We start from the raw sequence: 24,918 nt of genomic DNA on the forward strand, positions 1-24,918 counted from the left end.
ACCCTGATAGTTCTCTTTAAATTTTAGGACAATTAGAGGCTTTTAGAATATTTATTTCGTATTCCAATGTTATCATATTCTTCTATGATATATTTCTAAAATTCTGAAATTTCAATTCCACAGTCACTTGCAATAATGTCAAAATATTAATCAATTTTCGCCATTTTGAAAAAAATCTTCGTTGCTAGTAGCTACCAAGGTAATGAAGTAACATAGCAACATACAAACAAATACGCCAGATATTACGTCAATATTAATCAAAGGTATAAAACGCCGAAAAAACAGTTACGATTTCTGTTGAGATCTTTCCAACTTGAAAACACGAATTTACAGGGTTTTGTCTCAACAATTTTGTCCGGGACTGTAGCTGCTGCCTACCAATCAGCAATATTTCTAAGGCTGCGTTTACGCGATACCGGATTGCTTTTCATACCGGATTGCTTTTCATATCGGATTGGTCTCAGCATACCGTTTAGACTGCGTTTACACGATACCGGATTGATATTCATACCGTTTTCATCCTGTTTACACGACAACGCTCCGCTATTCATTGTGCAGCATACTTCTTTTGTTTCGATTTTTAGCAATGTATAATTCTGGTGATTTCGTTAGTCTACTGAGGAGAGGAAGGTCTCGGGAAAAAATTATCACTTTAGTATAGAATATGAGTGCTGACCAATGGCATAGAAGAAGAAAATGTAAGCAGAAGGGGGAGGCAGAAGTCGAATAGCAGCCCAGCCTGAATCGGTAAAGGCATATGCCAGTGAATGCTTCTTCGAGAAAGGGATTGAAAAGATGTAATATCGAATTATGAGAAGTATATATGATAAAATAATGAATAAAGATAAAATAGTTTTTGGCGAACGTTACCCAAAGGGTAAAGATGTAGAATCCGTTGATGAGAACTTTCCTTGAGATTCAGAACGAGGTTCCGGAGTGAAAGCGTATCGGATTCACCCGTTCACACGAGATGGAATGTGGTACGGGACGTATCGGATCACTTTTCATTCCACTTTCACAGCGGAGTGATTTCACTCCGCAAAAGTGGTACGGGACGTATCGGATTAATGCGGAGCCGTGTAAACGGGACCTCTATCCGATATAAAAAGTAATCCGATACGTGAGTAATCCGGTATCGTGTAAACGCAGCCTAAGGAAATTTTTTGCGGTGGAATTTCAATATTTACTTGTACAGTCTGTTCACGCAGAGCAGGGTTAGTTTTAAGAAAACAGATTTTAATGTTCGGCAAATAGTCCTTAAATAATTGGTTCAATGTGCTAGCAAGGGCTTACAACTTGCTTTAAACTTATGTCTCGAGATGGCAAATTTTTTGCATTTATCTTGAGTTTGAAGTATAAAATCAAAGGGAAAACCTTAGTATTTTGTATTTTGCATGTTGTCTTTTCAAAACGGTCAATCATTTACACATATTGACAATTGTTCAAGCCCTCTCTCTGCAAATTACAAGATTTTACTGCAGAATGTCAGTGGTTATGCAAGGTATATATCCCTATTTTATGTCAGGACTTTTCTGCCATGTATGTTTTCAAAATAATGCCCAAAGCAGGTCAATTGCCATGGCTTCAACATTTGTTCATCGGTATTTTTTCATCGAGATTTCATAATATTTCTTGCAGATGCCCTGTTTTCGATCATTAAACACATGACGGACATCGAGTTGCCAAGAAAGAGAATTCTGGAAAAGCTTTGAAGCTTTATTTTTATTTCGAGTACCGAACGTTCTTCTTCACTCAGATAATACTGGCTGCCACATTATTGTAAGAATAAACGACGTCTTTTTAAATAAAAAACGTCTTTATTACTTCCGAAGTTGATAATTTTATCTTGTTCATTCATTTTCAGATAAAAACTCAAGCAAAGGCCTATCTCAGTCTGGGATCTTTATTTGACGGTGAATTGTGACTATAATTTGATTTTATAAAAATAGAAAAGGTATAAAACATATTTCGACCAACTTGTTGTGACAAAAATATAGCAAATTATAAGGCCCGATACATCATAAAATTTATCTCTATGTAATTTATGCCTTGTCCATTTTACGTTTGAAATAAAATAAGTGATTTCAAATAGTAAATGCGGTGTTGTACTGATGCAGTGTTAGCTAGGCCAATGCCTGTATGTTAATCTGAATCTACGAGTAAGCAAAACCAAAGAAAAATATACATCTAAAATATCATCTTTGAAATTTTTAATTTCCAAACTTTTGGAAATAATGTTTAAAATTTTGCCTTGCCAAGAATAACTGTATTGCCTTCGTGATAAAAATCGACAAAAATCTGTTTCATTTTACAAGTTATGGGGAAGAGAAGAAAGTGCTGCAAAATTTGAAAATATGCCTTGTCCATTTCAGTGGTTTAAAGGGTTTTTGCCAATTTTGCTTCCACTAGCAATCTTGGACACAGGTGCAAAGACAAACCACTAAATACCTGCTGGGTAACAAGAAAACAAACCTAGCGTTTACCCCCTTTCACTAATTCAAAGTCTATCCATAATCATATAATTAGCAGTGATTCAACCGGGGGAGCGGTTCCAAATTAGCAACACTTGTCAGGGACTGTAGTATTTTAACAATTAACTTGTAACAACTGCTAATATAAGCACTAGAGCTTGCTGAAACGTTATATCTGAACAAGGGTTTCATGAAAAAGGTTGAAATCTTATAGTAGTCTGGTGGTAATTACTAGTAGAAAAAACACCAATAGGTGAAAATTCTTACACTAGATAAAATAATACACTAGTAACAAATTTATATTAAGGGTTAAATTTAGATAAATTCATTGTTTCCCGTTTTGTCTGGTTTTATCTTTGCAAATATCCCCCGATTTTGTTTAAATCAACTGAGACTAGAGCTTTGCTATTCTTCTTTACCACATATAAACCCGCTCCAAAATAAAAACTTCAATACTTGATCTTAAGTCCTTCAGCAGATAAGAGCTTTCAAAAGAAAGACCAGATAGAAAGAAGTTTCGTTGAAACGGGTTATTTTTAATATGGTCATTTCTGTGTACCACAAATCAAAAGGAGAGGGCTACAATTTCAGAAAACCTAACTGTATCTTTATAAAAAAGTTTATGAACTTTTGTTTCAGCAGTTGGCTTTACCGTTCTTTAACATCAATAGTATATACAATAAACCTACAGCTCTGGCTTTTGAAATACTATCTAAGCATATTCGTAGAGATCGTTACCCTACCAAGGACTTTTGCCCGTTCAAAACAGCAGCTATTTCCAAAGACAGCTGATTCAATCGTTGAAACTATCGCTAAGAGCGTTTTCTTTAAAACACTTTTTCTGAATATTGTCGAAGACGTACCAAATTGATCAAATCAAGCAACTTTTCTTGCCAAATGATAAAATCGAGAAACAAACCATTCGCAAAATGCTACTGAATAATTGCATCTATTTGGCTTCAAACATTGATTTCCTTTAACTGCAAGTTTCAATTCTAAACAAACACTGTTGAAAGCAATTAATCCTATAATGTTTGGAAATAAATCGAGTTTTCCAATAAAAGGCAAAAGTGTTTCGCCTAATAACTTACAAAAACTAAACACTTTCCAAAGGAATTTGATATCTATATATCTATCGCAAATATAATTATATATTGCAAGTATAATTATATATTATATATATATTGCAATTATAACATGGATTTGAAATAAATAAATGAATTGATAACGGTACTATTTCTGAATTTACTAATTTCATAATGCTAAAGTTCTAACTAAATGTTTTTTTTTTGCCTTTAGGCAGCCAAACCATTATCTCCAAGCGGTAACATGAAACCACCTGCTTCATCTACTTCATAACAAGCCTCATCTGAAGACAGCAAGCTCTTGTTCCTTTCCACGTGTATAGAATCGTCAACATAGTTTTTTGGGTCATTTAGCTGAAGCAACGAAATAAACGAATTGGGAAGTTCTGGATCTATTGAACAGTTTTTTTCGATTCTCGAATGATCTGGTTTTGTGTAACTCTGCATAAAACTGAAAATCTTCTTATTTTGCTGGGAACTGCATCCTTTGGACAATAAGTTGAAAAAAGAGGTTCTTTTGTTTTTCGAATGAAAATATTGCACAGCGAACATGGAAAAACCTCCCAAAGCAGCAAAGCCACCGGCAATGAAGAATGCAAGGGAGTATGTTCCTGAAACCGTGTACAAATATCCTGCAAAAAATTTTAATGCACTTAGACATCAAATGAATTTATAGGCTGCTCATGAAAACAGATTTTCTGCTCTCAGGACCTGTTATACAAAGCATCAATTATTTTAAATTGGAATAACTTGCAAAAAATAAGCAAGCAAGCACTGCAAAATGACCAAAGTTTTCGATGAAATCATCTTTCTGCTTCAAGACAACATTTTCAGTTCTAAATTTAAGAATGAGCTAGACATAATAAGCGAGAGCGTGACACAGACTAGACAAAAAAGAAAAAGAGACAGCTTTTTAAACAATACGGTCATCGAAACTTTACGAAGCCTTTTTGGCAACACTTTTAATCCCCTTCAGAACAAATTGCTTTCGTTAAATTTCAAACACAATCGCGCAGTACTGAATCTTTCTAACGCAAGTTCTGTACCGCTGATAAGATCAAATTTAGGTGTTGGAGTGCCATGATAATTATTGGCTTTTTACTTTCCGGAAAGTGGCACGCTATTAGTTATTTTTCAATTGAAACCCCTTCAAGGCCTTCGAGGTATGTGATTGTGACCGTTTGTCGTAGAAATGTTGGCTTTCTCAATCCAAGAGAAGATTGAAACGCTTTTTGAACAAGTTGCAGCATTAGCTGTTGCCTAAACCAGTTTAAAAAGATCGACTTGAAGATTTGTAATCATTACTAAAGGACAGAACAACCCAGGAACAGCTCAAAAAAACCCAAGAATATCCAAAAAACAACCAACTAACAACCAAACAGCAACGCAAGGACAACGAACAACCAAGAATAACGCAAGAAAAATTCAAGAAGAAATCAAGAACAACTAAAAAACAAAGCAGGAAAAACGCAAAACCATAAAAAAATCAACCAAGAACAATGCAACAACAAATCATGAACAACCCAAGAGCAACGCAAGAACAAAAAAGGAACAAATCAGGAACAACCCAAGAACAACTCAAGAACAATGCAAGAACAATGCAAGAACAATGCAAGAACAACGCAAGAACAATGCAAGAACAAATCAAGAACAAATCAAGAACAAATCAAGAACAAATCAAGAACAAAGCAAAAACAAATCAAGAACAAATCAAGAACAACGCAAGAACAAATCAAGAACAAATCAAGAACAAATCAAGAACAAATCAAGAACAAATCAAGAACAAATCAAGAACAAATCAAGAACAACGCAAGAACAAATCAAGAACAAATCAAGAACAACGCAAGAACAAATCAAGAACAAATCAAGAACAAATCAAGAACAAAGCAAAAACAACTCAAGAACAACGCAAGAACAAATCAAGAACTAATCAAGAACAAATCAAGAACAAATCAAGAACAACGCAAGAACAAATCAAGAACAACGCAAGAACAAATCAAGAACAAATCAAGAACTAATCAAGAACAAATCAAGAACAACACAAGAACAAATCAAGAACAAATCAAGAACAAATCAAGAACAAATCAAGAACAAATCAAGAACAACGCAAGAACAAATCAAGAACAAAGCAAAAACAAATCAAGAAAAAATCAAGAACAAATCAAGAACAAATCAAGAACAAATCAAGAACAACGCAAGAACAAATCAAGAACTAATCAAGAACAAATCAAGAACAACGCAAGAACAAATCAAGAACAAATCAAGAACAAATCAAGAACAAATCAAGAACAAATCAAGAACAACGCAAGAACAAATCAAGAACAAAGCAAAAACAAATCAAGAACAAATCAAGAACAAATCAAGAACAAATCAAGAACAACGCAAGAACAAATCAAGAACAAATCAAGAACTAATCAAGAACAAATCAAGAACAACGCAAGAACAAATCAAGAACAAATCAAGAACAAATCAAGAACAAATCAAGAACAACGCAAGAACAAATCAAGAACTAATCAAGAACAAATCAAGAACAACGCAAGAACAAATCAAGAACAAATCAAGAAAAAATCAAGAACAAATCAAGAACAAATCAAGAACAACGCAAGAACAAATCAAGAACAAATCAAGAACAAATCAAGAACAAATCAAGAACAACGCAAGAACAAATCAAGAACAAATCAAGAACAAATCAAGAACAAATCAAAAACAAATCAAGAACTAATCAAGAACAAATCAAGAACAACGCAAGAACAAATCAAGAACAAATCAAGATCAAATCAAGAACAAATCAAGAACAAATCAAGAACAACGCAAGAACAAATCAAGAACAACGCAAGAACAAATCAAGAACAAATCAAGAACAACGCAAGAACAAATCAAGAACAAATCAAGAACTAATCAAGAACAAATCAAGAACTAATCAAGAACAAATCAAGAACAACGCAAGAACAAATCAAGAACAAATCAAGAACAAATCAAGAACAAATCAAGAACAAATCAAGAACAACGCAAGAACAAATCAAGAACAAATCAAGAACTAATCAAGAACAAATCAAGAACTAATCAAGAACAAATCAAGAACAAATCAAGAACAAATCAAGAACAAATCAAGAACAAATCAAGAACAAATCAAGAACTAATCAAGAACAAATCAAGAACAAATCAAGAACAACGCAAGAACAACGCAAGAACAAATCAAGAACAAATCAAGAACAAATCAAGAACAAATCAAGAACAACGCAAGAACAAATCAAGAACAAATCAAGAACTAATCAAGAACAAATCAAGAACAAATCAAGAACAACGCAAGAACAAATCAAGAACAAATCAAGAACAAATCAAGAACAAATCAAGAACAACGCAAGAACAAATCAAGAACAAATCAAGAACAAATCAAGAACAAATCAAGAACAACGCAAGAACAAATCAAGAACAAATCAAGAACAAATCAAGAACAACGCAAGAACAAATCAAGAACAAATCAAGAACAAATCAAGAACAAATCAAGAACAAATCAAGAACAACGCAAGAACAAATCAAGAACAAATCAAGAACAACGCAAGAACAAATCAAGAACAAATCAAGAACTAATCAAGAACAAATCAAGAACTAATCAAGAACAAATCAAGAACAACGCAAGAACAAATCAAGAACAAATCAAGAACAAATCAAGAACAAATCAAGAACAAATCAAGAACAACGCAAGAACAAATCAAGAACAAATCAAGAACTAATCAAGAACAAATCAAGAACTAATCAAGAACAAATCAAGAACAAATCAAGAACAAATCAAGAACAAATCAAGAACAAATCAAGAACAAATCAAGAACAAATCAAGAACAAATCAAGAACAAATCAAGAACAACGCAAGAACAACGCAAGAACAAATCAAGAACAAATCAAGAACAAATCAAGAACAAATCAAGAACAACGCAAGAACAAATCAAGAACAAATCAAGAACTAATCAAGAACAAATCAAGAACAAATCAAGAACAAATCAAAAACAAATCAAGAACTAATCAAGAACAAATCAAGAACAACGCAAGAACAACGCAAGAACAAATCAAGAACAAATCAAGAACTAATCAAGAACAAATCAAGAACAAATCAAGAACAAATCAAGAACAAATCAAGAACTAATCAAGAACAAATCAAGAACTAATCAAGAACAACGCAAGAACAAATCAAGAACAAATCAAGAACTAATCAAGAACAAATCAAGAACTAATCAAGAACAACGCAAGAACAACTCAAGAACAACGCAAGAACAAATCAAGAACAAAGCAAAAACAACTCAAGAACAACGCAAGAACAAATCAAGAACTAATCAAGAACAAATCAAGAACAAATCAAGAACAAATCAATAACAAATCAAGAACAAATCAAGAACAAATCAAGAACAAATCAAGAACAAATCAAGAACAAATCAAGAACAAATCAAGAACTAATCAAGAACAAATCAAGAACTAATCAAGAACAACGCAAGAACAACTCAAGAACAACGCAAGAACAAATCAAGAACAAAGCAAAAACAACTCAAGAACAACTCAAGAACAAATCAAAAACAAATCAAGAACTAATCAAGAACAAATCAAGAACAACGCAAGAACAACGCAAGAACAAATCAAGAACAAATCAAGAACTAATCAAGAACAAATCAAGAACAAATCAAGAACAAATCAAGAACAAATCAAGAACAAATCAAGAACAAAGCAAAAACAAATCAAGAACAAAGCAAAAACAACTCAAGAACAACGCAAGAACAAATCAAGAACTAATCAAGAACAAATCAAGAACTAATCAAGAACAACGCAAGAACAACTCAAGAACAACGCAAGAACAAATCAAGAACAAAGCAAAAACAACTCAAGAACAACGCAAGAACAAATCAAGAACTAATCAAGAACAAATCAAGAACAAATCAAGAACAAATCAATAACAAATCAAGAACAAATCAAGAACAAATCAAGAACAAATCAAGAACAAATCAAGAACAAATCAAGAACAAATCAAGAACTAATCAAGAACAAATCAAGAACTAATCAAGAACAACGCAAGAACAACTCAAGAACAACGCAAGAACAAATCAAGAACAAAGCAAAAACAACTCAAGAACAACTCAAGAACAAATCAAAAACAAATCAAGAACTAATCAAGAACAAATCAAGAACAACGCAAGAACAACGCAAGAACAAATCAAGAACAAATCAAGAACTAATCAAGAACAAATCAAGAACAAATCAAGAACAAATCAAGAACAAATCAAGAACTAATCAAGAACAAATCAAGAACTAATCAAGAACAAATCAAGAACAAATCAAGAACAAATCAAGAACAAATCAAGAACAAATCAAGAACAAATCAAGAACAAATCAAGAACAAATCAAGAACAAATCAAGAACAACGCAAGAACAACGCAAGAACAAATCAAGAACAAATCAAGAACAAATCAAGAACAAATCAAGAACAACGCAAGAACAAATCAAGAACAAATCAAGAACTAATCAAGAACAAATCAAGAACAAATCAAGAACAAATCAAAAACAAATCAAGAACTAATCAAGAACAAATCAAGAACAACGCAAGAACAACGCAAGAACAAATCAAGAACAAATCAAGAACTAATCAAGAACAAATCAAGAACAAATCAAGAACAAATCAAGAACAAATCAAGAACTAATCAAGAACAAATCAAGAACTAATCAAGAACAACGCAAGAACAAATCAAGAACAAATCAAGAACTAATCAAGAACAAATCAAGAACTAATCAAGAACAACGCAAGAACAACTCAAGAACAACGCAAGAACAAATCAAGAACAAAGCAAAAACAACTCAAGAACAACGCAAGAACAAATCAAGAACTAATCAAGAACAAATCAAGAACAAATCAAGAACAAATCAATAACAAATCAAGAACAAATCAAGAACAAATCAAGAACAAATCAAGAACAAATCAAGAACAAATCAAGAACAAATCAAGAACTAATCAAGAACAAATCAAGAACTAATCAAGAACAACGCAAGAACAACTCAAGAACAACGCAAGAACAAATCAAGAACAAAGCAAAAACAACTCAAGAACAACTCAAGAACAAATCAAGAACTAATCAAGAACAAATCAAGAACAAATCAAGAACAACGCAAGAACAAATCAAGAACAAATCAAGAACTAATCAAGAACAAATCAAGAACTAATCAAGAACAAATCAAGAACAACGCAAGAACAAATCAAGAACAAATCAAGAACTAATCAAGAACAAATCAAGAACTAATCAAGAACAAATCAAGAACAACGCAAGAACAAATCAAGAACAAAGCAAAAACAACTCAAGAACAACGCAAGAACAAATCAAGAACAAATCAAGAACAAATCAAGAACAAATCAAGAACAACGCAAGAACAAATCAAGAACAAATCAAGAACTAATCAAGAACAAATCAAGAACTAATCAAGAACAAATCAAGAACAACGCAAGAACAAATCAAGAACAAATCAAGAACTAATCAAGAACAAATCAAGAACAAATCAAGAACAAATCAAGAACAACGCAAGAACAAATCAAGAACAAATCAAGAACTAATCAAGAACAAATCAAGAACAAATCAAGAACAAATCAAGAACAAATCAAGAACAACGCAAGAACAAATCAAGAACAAATCAAGAACTAATCAAGAACAAATCAAGAACAAATCAAGAACAAATCAAGAACAACGCAAGAATAAATCAAGAACAAATCAAGAACTAATCAAGAACAAATCAAGAACTAATCAAGAACAAATCAAGAACAACGCAAGAACAAATCAAGAACAAATCAAGAACTAATCAAGAACAAATCAAGAACAAATCAAGAACAAATCAAGAACAACGCAAGAACAAATCAAGAACAAATCAAGAACAAATCAAGAACAAATCAAGAACAAATCAAGAACAAATCAAGAACAAATCAAGAACAACGCAAGAACAAATCAAGAACAAATCAAGAAGAAATCAAGAACAAATCAAGAACAAATCAAGAACAAATCAAGAACAAAGCAAAAACAACTCAAGAACAACGCAAGAACAAATCAAGAACTAATCAAGAACAAATCAAGAACAACGCAAGAACAAATCAAGAACAAATCAAGAACAAATCAAGAACAACGCAAGAACAAATCAAGAACAAATCAAGAACAAATCAAGAACAACGCAAGAACAAATCAAGAACAAATCAAGAACTAATCAAGAACAAATCAAGAACTAATCAAGAACAAATCAAGAACAACGCAAGAACAAATCAAGAACAAATCAAGAACTAATCAAGAACAAATCAAGAACTAATCAAGAACAAATCAAGAACAACGCAAGAACAAATCAAGAACAAAGCAAAAACAACTCAAGAACAACGCAAGAACAAATCAAGAACAAATCAAGAACAAATCAAGAACAAATCAAGAACAACGCAAGAACAAATCAAGAACAAATCAAGAACTAATCAAGAACAAATCAAGAACTAATCAAGAACAAATCAAGAACAACGCAAGAACAAATCAAGAACAAATCAAGAACTAATCAAGAACAAATCAAGAACAAATCAAGAACAAATCAAGAACAACGCAAGAACAAATCAAGAACAAATCAAGAACTAATCAAGAACAAATCAAGAACAAATCAAGAACAAATCAAGAACAAATCAAGAACAACGCAAGAACAAATCAAGAACAAATCAAGAACTAATCAAGAACAAATCAAGAACAAATCAAGAACAAATCAAGAACAACGCAAGAATAAATCAAGAACAAATCAAGAACTAATCAAGAACAAATCAAGAACTAATCAAGAACAAATCAAGAACAACGCAAGAACAAATCAAGAACAAATCAAGAACTAATCAAGAACAAATCAAGAACAAATCAAGAACAAATCAAGAACAACGCAAGAACAAATCAAGAACAAATCAAGAACAAATCAAGAACAAATCAAGAACAAATCAAGAACAAATCAAGAACAAATCAAGAACAACGCAAGAACAAATCAAGAACAAATCAAGAAGAAATCAAGAACAAATCAAGAACAAATCAAGAACAAATCAAGAACAAAGCAAAAACAACTCAAGAACAACGCAAGAACAAATCAAGAACTAATCAAGAACAAATCAAGAACAACGCAAGAACAAATCAAGAACAAATCAAGAACAAATCAAGAACAACGCAAGAACAAATCAAGAACAAATCAAGAACAAATCAAGAACAACGCAAGAACAAATCAAGAACTAATCAAGAACAAATCAAGAACAAATCAAGAACAAATCAAGAACAACGCAAGAACAAATCAAGAACAAATCAAGAACAAATCAAGAACAAATCAAGAACAAATCAAGAACAACGCAAGAACAAATCAAGAACAAATCAAGAACAACGCAAGAACAAAGCAAAAACAAATCAAGAACAAATCAAGAACAAATCAAGAACAAATCAAGAACAAAGCAAAAACAACTCAAGAACAACGCAAGAACAAATCAAGAACTAATCAAGAACAAATCAAGAACAACGCAAGAACTAATCAAGAACAAATCAAGAACAACGCAAGAACAAATCAAGAACAAATCAAGAACTAATCAAGAACAAATCAAGAACAAATCAAGAACAAATCAAGAACAACGCAAGAACAAATCAAGAACAAATCAAGAACAAATCAAGAACAAATCAAGAACAAATCAAGAACAAATCAAGAACAAATCAAGAACAACGCAAGAACAAATCAAGAACAAATCAAGAAGAAATCAAGAACAAATCAAGAACAAATCAAGAACAAATCAAGAACAAAGCAAAAACAACTCAAGAACAACGCAAGAACAAATCAAGAACTAATCAAGAACAAATCAAGAACAACGCAAGAACAAATCAAGAACAAATCAAGAACAAATCAAGAACAACGCAAGAACAAATCAAGAACAAATCAAGAACAAATCAAGAACAACGCAAGAACAAATCAAGAACAAATCAAGAACTAATCAAGAACAAATCAAGAACTAATCAAGAACAAATCAAGAACAACGCAAGAACAAATCAAGAACAAATCAAGAACTAATCAAGAACAAATCAAGAACTAATCAAGAACAAATCAAGAACAACGCAAGAACAAATCAAGAACAAAGCAAAAACAACTCAAGAACAACGCAAGAACAAATCAAGAACAAATCAAGAACAAATCAAGAACAAATCAAGAACAACGCAAGAACAAATCAAGAACAAATCAAGAACTAATCAAGAACAAATCAAGAACTAATCAAGAACAAATCAAGAACAACGCAAGAACAAATCAAGAACAAATCAAGAACTAATCAAGAACAAATCAAGAACAAATCAAGAACAAATCAAGAACAACGCAAGAACAAATCAAGAACAAATCAAGAACTAATCAAGAACAAATCAAGAACAAATCAAGAACAAATCAAGAACAAATCAAGAACAACGCAAGAACAAATCAAGAACAAATCAAGAACTAATCAAGAACAAATCAAGAACAAATCAAGAACAAATCAAGAACAACGCAAGAATAAATCAAGAACAAATCAAGAACTAATCAAGAACAAATCAAGAACTAATCAAGAACAAATCAAGAACAACGCAAGAACAAATCAAGAACAAATCAAGAACTAATCAAGAACAAATCAAGAACAAATCAAGAACAAATCAAGAACAACGCAAGAACAAATCAAGAACAAATCAAGAACAAATCAAGAACAAATCAAGAACAAATCAAGAACAACGCAAGAACAAATCAAGAACAAATCAAGAACTAATCAAGAACAAATCAAGAACTAATCAAGAACAAATCAAGAACAACGCAAGAACAAATCAAGAACAAAGCAAAAACAACTCAAGAACAACGCAAGAACAAATCAAGAACAAATCAAGAACAAATCAAGAACAAATCAAGAACAACGCAAGAACAAATCAAGAACAAATCAAGAACTAATCAAGAACAAATCAAGAACTAATCAAGAACAAATCAAGAACAACGCAAGAACAAATCAAGAACAAATCAAGAACTAATCAAGAACAAATCAAGAACAAATCAAGAACAAATCAAGAACAACGCAAGAACAAATCAAGAACAAATCAAGAACTAATCAAGAACAAATCAAGAACAAATCAAGAACAAATCAAGAACAAATCAAGAACAACGCAAGAACAAATCAAGAACAAATCAAGAACTAATCAAGAACAAATCAAGAACAAATCAAGAACAAATCAAGAACAACGCAAGAATAAATCAAGAACAAATCAAGAACTAATCAAGAACAAATCAAGAACTAATCAAGAACAAATCAAGAACAACGCAAGAACAAATCAAGAACAAATCAAGAACTAATCAAGAACAAATCAAGAACAAATCAAGAACAAATCAAGAACAACGCAAGAACAAATCAAGAACAAATCAAGAACAAATCAAGAACAAATCAAGAACAAATCAAGAACAAATCAAGAACAAATCAAGAACAACGCAAGAACAAATCAAGAACAAATCAAGAAGAAATCAAGAACAAATCAAGAACAAATCAAGAACAAATCAAGAACAAAGCAAAAACAACTCAAGAACAACGCAAGAACAAATCAAGAACTAATCAAGAACAAATCAAGAACAACGCAAGAACAAATCAAGAACAAATCAAGAACAAATCAAGAACAACGCAAGAACAAATCAAGAACAAATCAAGAACAAATCAAGAACAACGCAAGAACAAATCAAGAAGAAAGCAAAAACAAATCAAGAACAACGCAAGAACAAATCAAGAACAAATCAAGAACAAATCAAGAACAAATCAAGAACAACGCAAGAACAAATCAAGAACAAATCAAGAACAAATCAAGAACAAATCAAGAACAAATCAAGAACAAAGCAAAAACAACTCAAGAACAACGCAAGAACAAATCAAGAACTAATCAAGAACAAATCAAGAACAACGCAAGAACAAATCAAGAACAAATCAAGAACAAATCAAGAACAACGCAAGAACAAATCAAGAACAAATCAAGAACAAATCAAGAACAAATCAAGAACAACGCAAGAACAAATCAAGAACAAATCAAGAACAAATCAAGAACAAATCAAGAACAACGCAAGAACAAATCAAGAACAAATCAAGAACAAATCAAGAACAAATCAAGAACAACGCAAGAACAAATCAAGAACAAATCAAGAACAACGCAAGAACAAATCAAGAACAAATCAAGAACAACGCAAGAACAAAGCAAAAACAAATCAAGAACAAATCAAGAACAAATCAAGAACAACGCAAGAACAAATCAAGAACAAATCAAGAACAAATCAAGAACAAATCAAGAACAACGCAAGAACAAATCAAGAACAAATCAAGAACAACGCAAGAACAAATCAAGAACAAATCAAGAACAACGCAAGAACAAATCAAGAACAAATCAAGAACAAATCAAGAACAAATCAAGAACAACGCAAGAACAAATCAAGAACAAATCAAGAACAACGCAAGAACAAATCAAGAACAAATCAAGAACAAATCAAGAACAAATCAAGAACAACGCAAGAACAAATCAAGAACAAATCAAGAACAACGCAAGAACAAATCAAGAACAAATCAAGAACAACGCAAGAACAAAGCAAAAACAAATCAAGAACAAATCAAGAACAAATCAAGAACAACGCAAGAACAAATCAAGAACAAATCAAGAACAAATCAAGAACAAATCAAGAACAACGCAAGAACAAATCAAGAACAAATCAAGAACAACGCAAGAACAAATCAAGAACAAATCAAGAACAAATCAAGAACAAATCAAGAACAACGCAAGAACAAATCAAGAACAAATCAAGAACAAATCAAGAACAAATCAAGAACAAATCAAGAACAACGCAAGAACAAATCAAGAACAAATCAAGAACAAATCAAGAACAAATCAAGAACAAATCAAGAACAACGCAAGAACAAATCAAGAACAAATCAAGAACAACGCAAGAACAAATCAAGAACAAATCAAGAACTAATCAAGAACAAAGCAAAAACAACTCAAGAACGACGTAAGAACAAATATTAGGCAAATATTATGCAAATATTAGGCATATTAGGCAGCCGAAGAAATGTAAACAAACAAGTACAGCAGCACAAAAAATGGAGGAACAAGCAAAGTGCAGTTTAAGAACAAGTAATGTATCTAAATAGGGAGAGAAGGGAAAGTCTGTTGGTGAGTAATTGGTTATAAAAACAGAATTAAACGGAACCAAATATAAGGCTGTTGAGAGTGTTCCTTGTCACGGGATTGTTGTTATGCCTTTTTAGGACAAAGTTCGACAAGTATCAAGTAGTTTTCTGCATTTGAAACTATTTCCTTACCATCTTTTTAAAAGCTCAGAGTAGTAACGTTGTTTTTCAAGATATAAGATGCATTCATACACAAACAGATGATACCATAACAGACTGCTATCAGAATAAACTGCTTTAAAGAAAGCATTGAGGATAATTAATTAAAACAGCGCAAAACCTGAAGACAGAAATGCTTGTAATTGCAAAATTTAATATGATTGGCAAACCTGCAAACGGTGGACCAGCAAGGAGGGCCAAGCATTGGCAGATAATGTATGCACTGTATCCTCTATTGAATTGTTTACTTGTTATCAGGTCTCTGATGACAAGCATAGTAGACACCGCAATACTGCCGTCAGCAATACCATAGAGACAGGAATATGCAGCAAGGCCAATAAAGGAGGTTAATATTGGAACAAGTGTTGTCACTATGCCTATAACGATGGCGGCCCATTTGCTGAGTGAGAGCTTGTTGTATTTCGGGAGAGATGCAAGCTTGCCGAAGCCTACCTTACCAACAGCTTGCGCCAAAGAGATGATGCCTGGTAGAAATATCGCCATTGAGTATGAGATCCCTGTATCCATCGCTAAGCGTACCTATGATAGACAAGGCATTGTTTTGAATTTGATGCTCTTTACAAAAAAGGCAATGTACAAGAAAACGTATTTTAGAAAGAAAAGAACAACATGCTACCAATATTGATTGTGAGAGTAATTTCAGGGCAATCTGATATTGCTCAGAAATATCAAAGAAGGAAAAAGGAAATGTTGAAATATACTAATATGGTATAAAAAATGAGGCAAACTAGTTTGGTTCTCACCAAGTGGACAAAGGGTGTGAAAACCCCAAAACTGATCAGCATGGAAGCAATAACATACATGATGTAAGCATAGTTTCTTAGTAGAGGTATCTCCTCATTTCTACTCTTGGTCGTTATTTCTTTCTTTCTCTCCTTCTTGAACATTAATGGATTTGGCCCAAAACTCTCCTCAGGCCGCTTGAATAACACAGATACTGCTATTACAAACAGTGCGATCACGCTAGATAGCCGCATTCCACTGCTGAATCCATACTTTTGCAACATGAAACCGAGACCGGGAGCCTGAGCGAGGCCTCCGAGGCTACTCCCGCACATCACTATTCCGTGTGCCAGTGATAAGTTCTTTTTGAAATAGAGGGGCAAAATCAGCAACGGAGCAAAATAACACAAACTTTGTCCTATCGCAAACACAAGTCCAAGTGTGAAATAAGTTACAAATATACTGGATGCAAAAGAGGTCGCCATGAGAGAAAGGCCAATTAATGTTCCTCCAAGTAGTAGTGAGAGTCTATAGCCAACCAGGTCGAAGACTCTGAAAGTAATCGGCGTAAATAGGAACACCATTGATAATGACATGGAGCCGGTCCACGCTGCAAAAAAGTTCAATAATCATATCACAAAACTGCAGGATTATAGTTGATCTGGAGCTATTATTGAATTATTCAGAGTAGGAGTTTTTGTGACCAAAATGAAATCTAAGAACCAGGTGACTGACATGCTAACCTTGGGTAAATGTAGGAAAGGAAACATTTTGGACCAGTAAAGAGTTTGGTAGCCCCCTTTCAACACTTGAAAAAACGAAAAAATTTTACAACAAATATTGCAAACAATCTTTTAGTGGTACCTAACTTAAAGACTCATTGCTAACAATGGGCCTTTGCGAGCGTGGCGACGATCCAAACAATGGCAGTAAACTGTCTTCAATGGCATTAAATTGATTTCAGACTGTCTAAAAATGCACTATGGGGTGCTTGCGTAGCGCAATGGCTCATTGTTAGCAATGAGTCTTTAAAAATGGCTTTAAAAAAGCAAGCATTCGAGTAAACCAAAGCTTTTCGTCTGAAACTCTTAAGAGTTTAAATACCAACAACCAAACACTGCTACAGTGAAATCTTTATATGTCCTTTAGTCTAAGTTGTATCCATACTATCGATTTGTACATGATTTTAATAGGGTGATAAGCCCAAAGGTTCCTATTCTTAAGCATATGTGTCTCTGGTACTACCAAAGTTTGTGGCATAGAACATGCATGGATTTTTGCAAAAATAGTTTTAAGAATGCGTAAAAACCAATCCGATGAAAAAATTCTGCCATCTCAGTCATTTACTTTTTCACGTGGTTGAAACAAAATGTATTTGGCACAGATAGCAAAGATTTTTTAGCACAAGAGTCTCTATTTCTTCCTTTTATGACACATCAAATGGTCACACTGCTTTGTAATGTGAAGGAATTGTATTGTGCAATTTTTCAAATTTATTTTATTTTCTGCAGAAAATGCGTTTGTTATTCACAGTTACATTTCTTAAACCTATCTTTACAGAACCATTAAGAAAATCTGTACGCGTTATCTGGCACGAGAAAGTGAAGTAAGTAAGCCATTTGTGTGACGAGATTTAAGAAATTTCTTTGAAAAAGAGAACACGTCATATTGAAGTATTTTTCGGCCTACATTTTTTTCTAGCTTGACACTCTTTGTAAATTTTGCAAAGACCAGCCAATTCAACTAGCTTTGCAAAGACCTTCGAAAAGACAGGGAAGTTGAAATATTTAAAATTTGCCAACTAAAAGGGAATGTAAGTTTTGGGTTAAGTTCCTTAAGCAAATCTGTTGTGTATGCAGGACGGCGATAGCAAATGTGCTCAAGAGGGGGGGAGGGGAGGTGGGGGTGAAGAAGAGGGCTCCAAACCATTTTTTATTTGTTGTGTGCTCAAGAGGGAAGAGGGGGGTGAGGAAGAGGGCTCCAAACCATTTTCTATGTGTTGGCATATCTGAAAAATGCCGACGATGCTGGGTACCCCTTACGATTTTCAGTTTGTTTTGTTCTGTGGTAGTTTGAGCCGGCAGCCAGGGTTCTATGAATTTTATTGACCATCTGAACTAACCGATTACTGTGATTACTGTAAAATGAAAGTCACAGAATTTACAAACAGCTCAAAACTTCCGATTTTTTAGAAAGAATTGAAACGATAATTTGTTACTTTATTATAGCCTTCCCTATAGTAAGAGAAAATTTCTTAGTTTCCGTGACAAACTGCCGGTACTTTGTTTTCACACTTGCTTTGACATCAGGACATATAAAGGATCAAAATAAAATTGGGGGTCCCTCTTCAGAATGCCAGAAACAACTCCACTCAATTAAAAAAAAAATAAAATATCTATAATCTTTGCACCAGTTAGAGAGAATGAGATAGCTAAATCTGCTAACAGATTAATGCAAAAATTGGATAACATTTAAACAGATTTTAAAATGTTCATTCAAGAAGCGCAATAAACTGAAACCCAAAAAAGCTACCGTACCAAGGTAAAATTGCTTGAAAGGGTGCATTTTTCAGCAAAATAGGGTCACTCATGTTCGAAAATCTGTTTACCCTTCTGCGACTACGATGGTGACGCCTCGGGAAGTAAGTAAACCAAGACATTTTGTTATGATTAAGGGCGCCAAATTATCAATAAAGAATTGAGGAAAAAATTCTTATACATAGAAAAAAATGTATTTGTTCGACTCATTAATTGATTGTTTTGGTAGATTAAGAGGAAAAATTTTCAGCTTTCAATTGATTTTTCAAAACACATAAAATTTTTTTTATCATTAAGTTTCTGGAAAAAGATGTTCAGACTTTCACGTCTATGGTGGGGCCCGAGGGCCCTAAAAACGTTAGTGCGACTCCCTCAACGGACCGAATTTCATCATTATTAAACTGTCTTACGTTACCTTGCGACAACCTAGAATAACTAGAAAAAGGCTATCATAGCGCCAGGGGAGGCTACTAACGCACCACGACGAGGCAGAAATTTAGTTTCTAGCTACAGCTATAAAATTGTAACATTGATAAGAATGCCAAGGTATGATATTCAAACACCCCAACCGCTTCTTTTTTTTCTACCGCAGAGTTATAACAAAAGCATACCAACAACGTCACCAACTGCAAACATTTTCTTTGAAACCATCGCTTTTTATCAGTCCGACCGGCATTACAACGACATCCATGTACGGTTCAGATGCTGATTTCTGGGTCAATTTTTTCTGTTGCATTTTTTGTCGCATTTTGGGAAGTAAAATGCGCGTGTCTACTTTTTCGTGATTCGATGGTGCGATTGAAGCAATAAATTATGAAACAAAACGTTGTACATTGATTCAGAGTACATACTCTAGTGTCTCTGATAGAAGGAGAGAGGTAATAGAAGGGGGGGGGGGGTGTTCATTCCGGCCAATTTTCAATAGAATGGGGTGCTAATAGAAGGAGGTGTCCATGTCGACCAGTTTTTAATGGAAGGGGTTGCTAATAAAATGGGGATGTTCATGTCGGCAATCCTTCTTTGAAATCGAAGTACCTTTTAGAATAAACTGTCAAAATTTGGTTTCAGTTTCTTGGATAGCTTTAGAGAAAATTGCAACCATACAAAGATAAATAAAATTTACAGCTTTTAACTTCCAAGTCAAAAATCATCAGTTTCCTTTGTACGGTTGAGATTTTACAAAAAACTATGGAAAACAACGAATAATGAAAATCAAGTGACTTGATTTGTAAAATTTTAGAGAAGGGGGTGCTAATAAGCGACGGGGGGGAGGGCAAATTCTTCTGAAATTAATACACGGGGGGCCGTCTATTAGAGACACTAGAGTACGTATGTTTTGAGACTTTTTAAAATGCCGCAAACTGTTAATATCATAGGAAACTTTCAAAAAAGACGTGGGGGAATAAAACTGGTATATTTTATAGACTTTGTTTGCTTTGTGTCATAATTTTGCAGAAACACCCTAGTTCAATCGCTCACAAGTGACTATCTTCTTTTCGAGGGCACAGACCATGTTCAATGTTCTAATAATAGCTTATAATAGCTTTAGAGTTTTTTAGTTTGGGTCTGTTTTGCAGCAAATTCTACACCTCAAGCTACATAAGTTGTAAAGTTTTCATGATGGTATCATACTTTGTACGATTGATGCAAGATTTTGACTTAACAGGCCTAACTTCTTCTAAACCCCTCTTTTTCTTCTTTATACAATCACATTGCATATATGAATGAGCAAAACAACTTTTCAATTAACAAAAAAGTCTTACAACCGCGCTCTACCACAAGATAAACGTCTCAATGAGCTCATTTGCCCCTTTCTTTACCAGGGGTGGCGCTAGAAACCAAACCACAATGTGCCGACAATCTTAGAAAAAATTAAGGTGCCGATGACTATAAAATGGTTGCCGACATATTTCATGAACTTCCCTTTACACTTTCTTTAGATCTTTATTTTTTTTGAAAATGAATGAAAAAAAACCCGTCAATCAAATCATGTTTACTTTCTTTAAAGAAAAAATTTCGTTGAAACGTTTCAAAAATTACACAAATCGATAGGCAAATGTTTTGATGTGCCTCGCTAGTAGGCCCTTGTACAGTTTGATGGCTAAGCAAATTTTGGCCATTTGTTGCTGGGTTTCTGCTTAAGACAGTATGATAAAGCTTTTTGGATATCTTTTTCAAAAAGGTCAAGGACAAAGTCAAGGTTTAGCATCATGGCCCGCTTTGGTGGAATATCATGGAAATATCTTTTTCACAGTGAAAATGGCTACGCATTTGATAGTTATTGCAAGCCCTGGAATGAGACAGCAGAAGAGACTTTCCAACCGCTGAAGAGAAATCTTTTGCGACCATTCCCTTAAAAGACATTCCAGAATTTCTTGCTTTTCTTGGGCACGCTTTTGTTATGTTAGATTAATTATATTCTTAACAACTGAATACATTACTTTAAAAGGCTCTGTGGAACCTTGAAACCCTGCGGAAATTTTCCCCCTCTGCCCCCTTTCCGTCCTGGTTATTTGATGCCTCCCAGATTCCTAATTTCAGTTGGGCGACAGTTTTTGATAAAATCTTTTCTCATAAGAACAATTTTATAAGAATACGAGCCTCCAAATTGGTTAAATTTAATTGATTCAAATTGGTCAAGAGTTACGAACAAATTAAGAACAAGATGAGGCTGAGGCACTTTAAAATGTTATTCTGAACAAAGTTGTGAAACCTCCTACAAAACTTTCTCTCAAACGAGATATCTTTCCCATCTAGCGGTGCTTTGAAGCTGAATTTTCAAACTTTGTTTGCAAATGGGCCTGAACCCTCCTCTAACAATTGCACAACATTTAACAATTGCACTGCTTACACCCAGATTACTTTTGAACAATCCATCATCATAGTTTTTAAGGTTTTAATGGTTTTACTGATAGTCAAAAACATAGCCTGAATTTCAATTTAAAGGTTCTTATAAAAAATTCCTCATTCGACAGTTTCAAAGTGCCGACCGTCCTTTTTCTTTTCTTAAAATGGGCTGCCGACAGGGTGTCATTTGGAACTTTTGGGGGGAGCAGCTGCCCCCCCAAGACACCCGATAGCGCCATCCCTGTTATTTTCCTGTTTTGGCCCTTACTTGGCGAAAAATGAATTTTTAGCCTGAAAAATTGTTGATTGGCAGAGTTAGGGGGTATGACACATCCCCCAAATCCTCCGGTCGGTACGTCCCTGCTATGATCTAAGCTTTTATATCCCTAAGTATACACTCGTTAAGAAGCTTTGAGTACTTGCAATGATAGGTTTTAATGTTTTAAATGAATTGGCTACTCGTAGTTTCTTGAGAAAATTCCCTTTTTTCAGTTGTTCTGATCAACAAAGGGTGTGATTTCTTCAAAATTGCACGCTCAATCACTACTGATGGTAAAATTCAAACTTCTTATCCAGAGATTCACCTTGCCTGTTAAAAATAATTCAACTTAACTTCACCCCTGTCAAAAAGAAAACAAAACGGTGTAATGGTGCAATTTGAGATCCAGGGCTTCACATATAAAAACGACTGGAAGATGTGTCTGCTCCAGTGTTCGAATTTTAATAAGGTCTACGATTTTAACATTTAAAATCCCAAAATCCCTAAGCTATGAAATTCACATATTTGGTGATTAAAGTTAGGAAAAATTAAGTGAACTTTCAAGTTTTCTAACTGTAACTGGGTTTCCCAACCTTTGAGGGGCGTTAGGCCCCCCCGCCCCCTATTATTTACCTGCCTGCTCTAAATATTATCCCCCACCACAATTTTCGACTCCTCAATTTGGGCTCTTTGTGTACCAGCCCTTGCCTTGCTATGTCGGTGTTTGTTTCAAGTGAAAAACCACAACGACAGGTTTTCTGATCCATCAAACAATGTACGGTTGTGTGAAAAGGAGTGGATTTGCTACAAGTCTTTCTCTATCCATTTAGTAATCTGAAAAATCATAGAGACCCTCTCGTTCCCTCCCATTTTTTCCTTTTTCCCTTTCTTTACTTTTCAGAGGGAGAGATTTTAGATTACCAATGGAGAGAGAGAGACTTGTAGCAAGTCCAGAAAAGGAGGGATAATGGTCGCGAACTACCAAAAAATTACATAACAAAAGTGTTTGACGGCCTCTTGATAGTGCACGTGCTAGCCCACACGAACTTCAGAGAGTTTGATTATAAACGCCCCAACGTGTTATTTATAAACAATTAATTCACATTTCCGCTTGTTACTGGGTTGTTACTAGGTTGTTCCGCTTGTTACTAGGTTGTTCCGCTTGTTACTGGGTTGTTACTGGGTTGTTACTGGGCTGTTACTGGGTTGTTACTGGGTTGTTACTGGGTTGTTCCTGGGTTGTTACTGGGTTGTTACTGGGTTGTTACTGGGTTGTTACTGGGTTGTTACTGGGTTGTTACTGGGTTGTTACTGGGTTGTTACTGGGTTGTTACTGGGTTGTTCCGCTTGTTACTAGGTTGTTCCGCTTGTTCCTCGTTTTAGCAACGTCGTCCCCAAGTTACCTGTGGGGACCTTTCTGGCAAAATGTTCGAAAAGACACCGATATACTACTTCCGCCCCCTTCCTCCTAGAACAATAATGTTGATAATTTAGAGAAATATCATAAAAGAAGCGCAAAAGAAAGTGCTTCCTAAAATCCTAACCCGTTACGTAGTAAACCAACATTGTTCCGTGGGGGAGAAGGGGATGATTGATTTTGACATTGGAAACTGACGCCAGTGTTCTAAAACTTTCGGCAGGGATTGTGGGCCTAAAGGACGCGCAGGTGTACCACACATGCTGTACACCGCAAATTTGTACATCCGAAATACACTGGGCTTTGTCAAATTTTTTTACTTTTCATAGCTACTTTGGTTAGTTTTTCATCTACTCATCAGAAGACATGAATGGATAATGGCTTTTTGAGGGTTTTAATCGGTTCAGTTACATATGACCTGCTTCCGCCATTTCGTGCTATGCCAATTAGATTTTTTGGTGCACACGCAGAAAAATTTTAATGACTTCCAATGTAACAAAACTCTTCAGATTTCGGTAATGAAATTACATTGGAACTAAGTTATGAATAAGGATGTATCAATTTAGCATTACCTTGAAATTTACAGGTGAATTGAAAATATTTTCTCGTACCTATCAACGCGTTGCCTTCTGTAAACTTTTCCTGCATCGACACGTAAATGGATCCGAACCCGCGGTAAAATCCAAACGCTGTAAACTGGACTAGAAATGCCGAGGCACACAGAATGTACTGAAAGAGAACTTGCTTTCTGCTTTTTGTCCGCTCTGCATCGTTGCCAGCCATTTTCTCGACGAGAAAAAGATTGTTGATACTGGATATGAGAAGCCGTCACAGACCTAAGGTCTGCGATAGACCATGCACGTGACATAGCAGGTACCAGACGGTGAGCTTCGCAAACAATTGAATAACCTTTTATCTCAGACAATAGGTGTTACGGGCCAATCGCTTCTTGCACCAGTCTTGCAGTTTCAATAGAAAACCAATTTTCAGCGGAAATGACGCTGGTTTTGTTTGACCAAGCTTACGAATTATTGCAATAAATTTGTTACGTAGTTACAGGTTATACGTGTATATTTTTTCCTAGGAATACAAACGTTGCTATGTCAACTATTTTTTGTTTATATCTAATCTCGAAACAGTTTTCAATGATATGTAAATAATTTCATGCATGCTTTCTTG

The 24,918-nt window shown here is 34.2% G+C and overlaps 1 protein-coding gene across 1 annotated transcript; it reads right to left on the minus strand.

The window, feature by feature from the left end:
* Positions 1–3,584: 3,584 nt before the first annotated feature.
* LOC135696691 (monocarboxylate transporter 13) lies at positions 3,585–24,617 on the minus strand. The gene is made up of 4 exons (XM_065216175.2): positions 24,351–24,617; positions 16,700–17,289; positions 16,106–16,475; positions 3,585–4,188 (listed from the first exon to the last, which is right to left on the minus strand). The coding sequence occupies exons 1-4, from the start codon at positions 24,520–24,522 to the stop codon at positions 3,767–3,769; spliced, it is 1,554 nt and encodes a 517-aa protein (XP_065072247.2). The 5' UTR covers positions 24,523–24,617; the 3' UTR covers positions 3,585–3,766.
* Positions 24,618–24,918: the final 301 nt, after the last annotated feature.

Source organism: Rhopilema esculentum, chromosome 18 (assembly GCF_057945365.1).
Source record: "Rhopilema esculentum isolate cy_ngs chromosome 18, ASM5794536v1, whole genome shotgun sequence".
Classification (NCBI taxonomy): Eukaryota; Metazoa; Cnidaria; class Scyphozoa; order Rhizostomeae; family Rhizostomatidae; genus Rhopilema; species Rhopilema esculentum.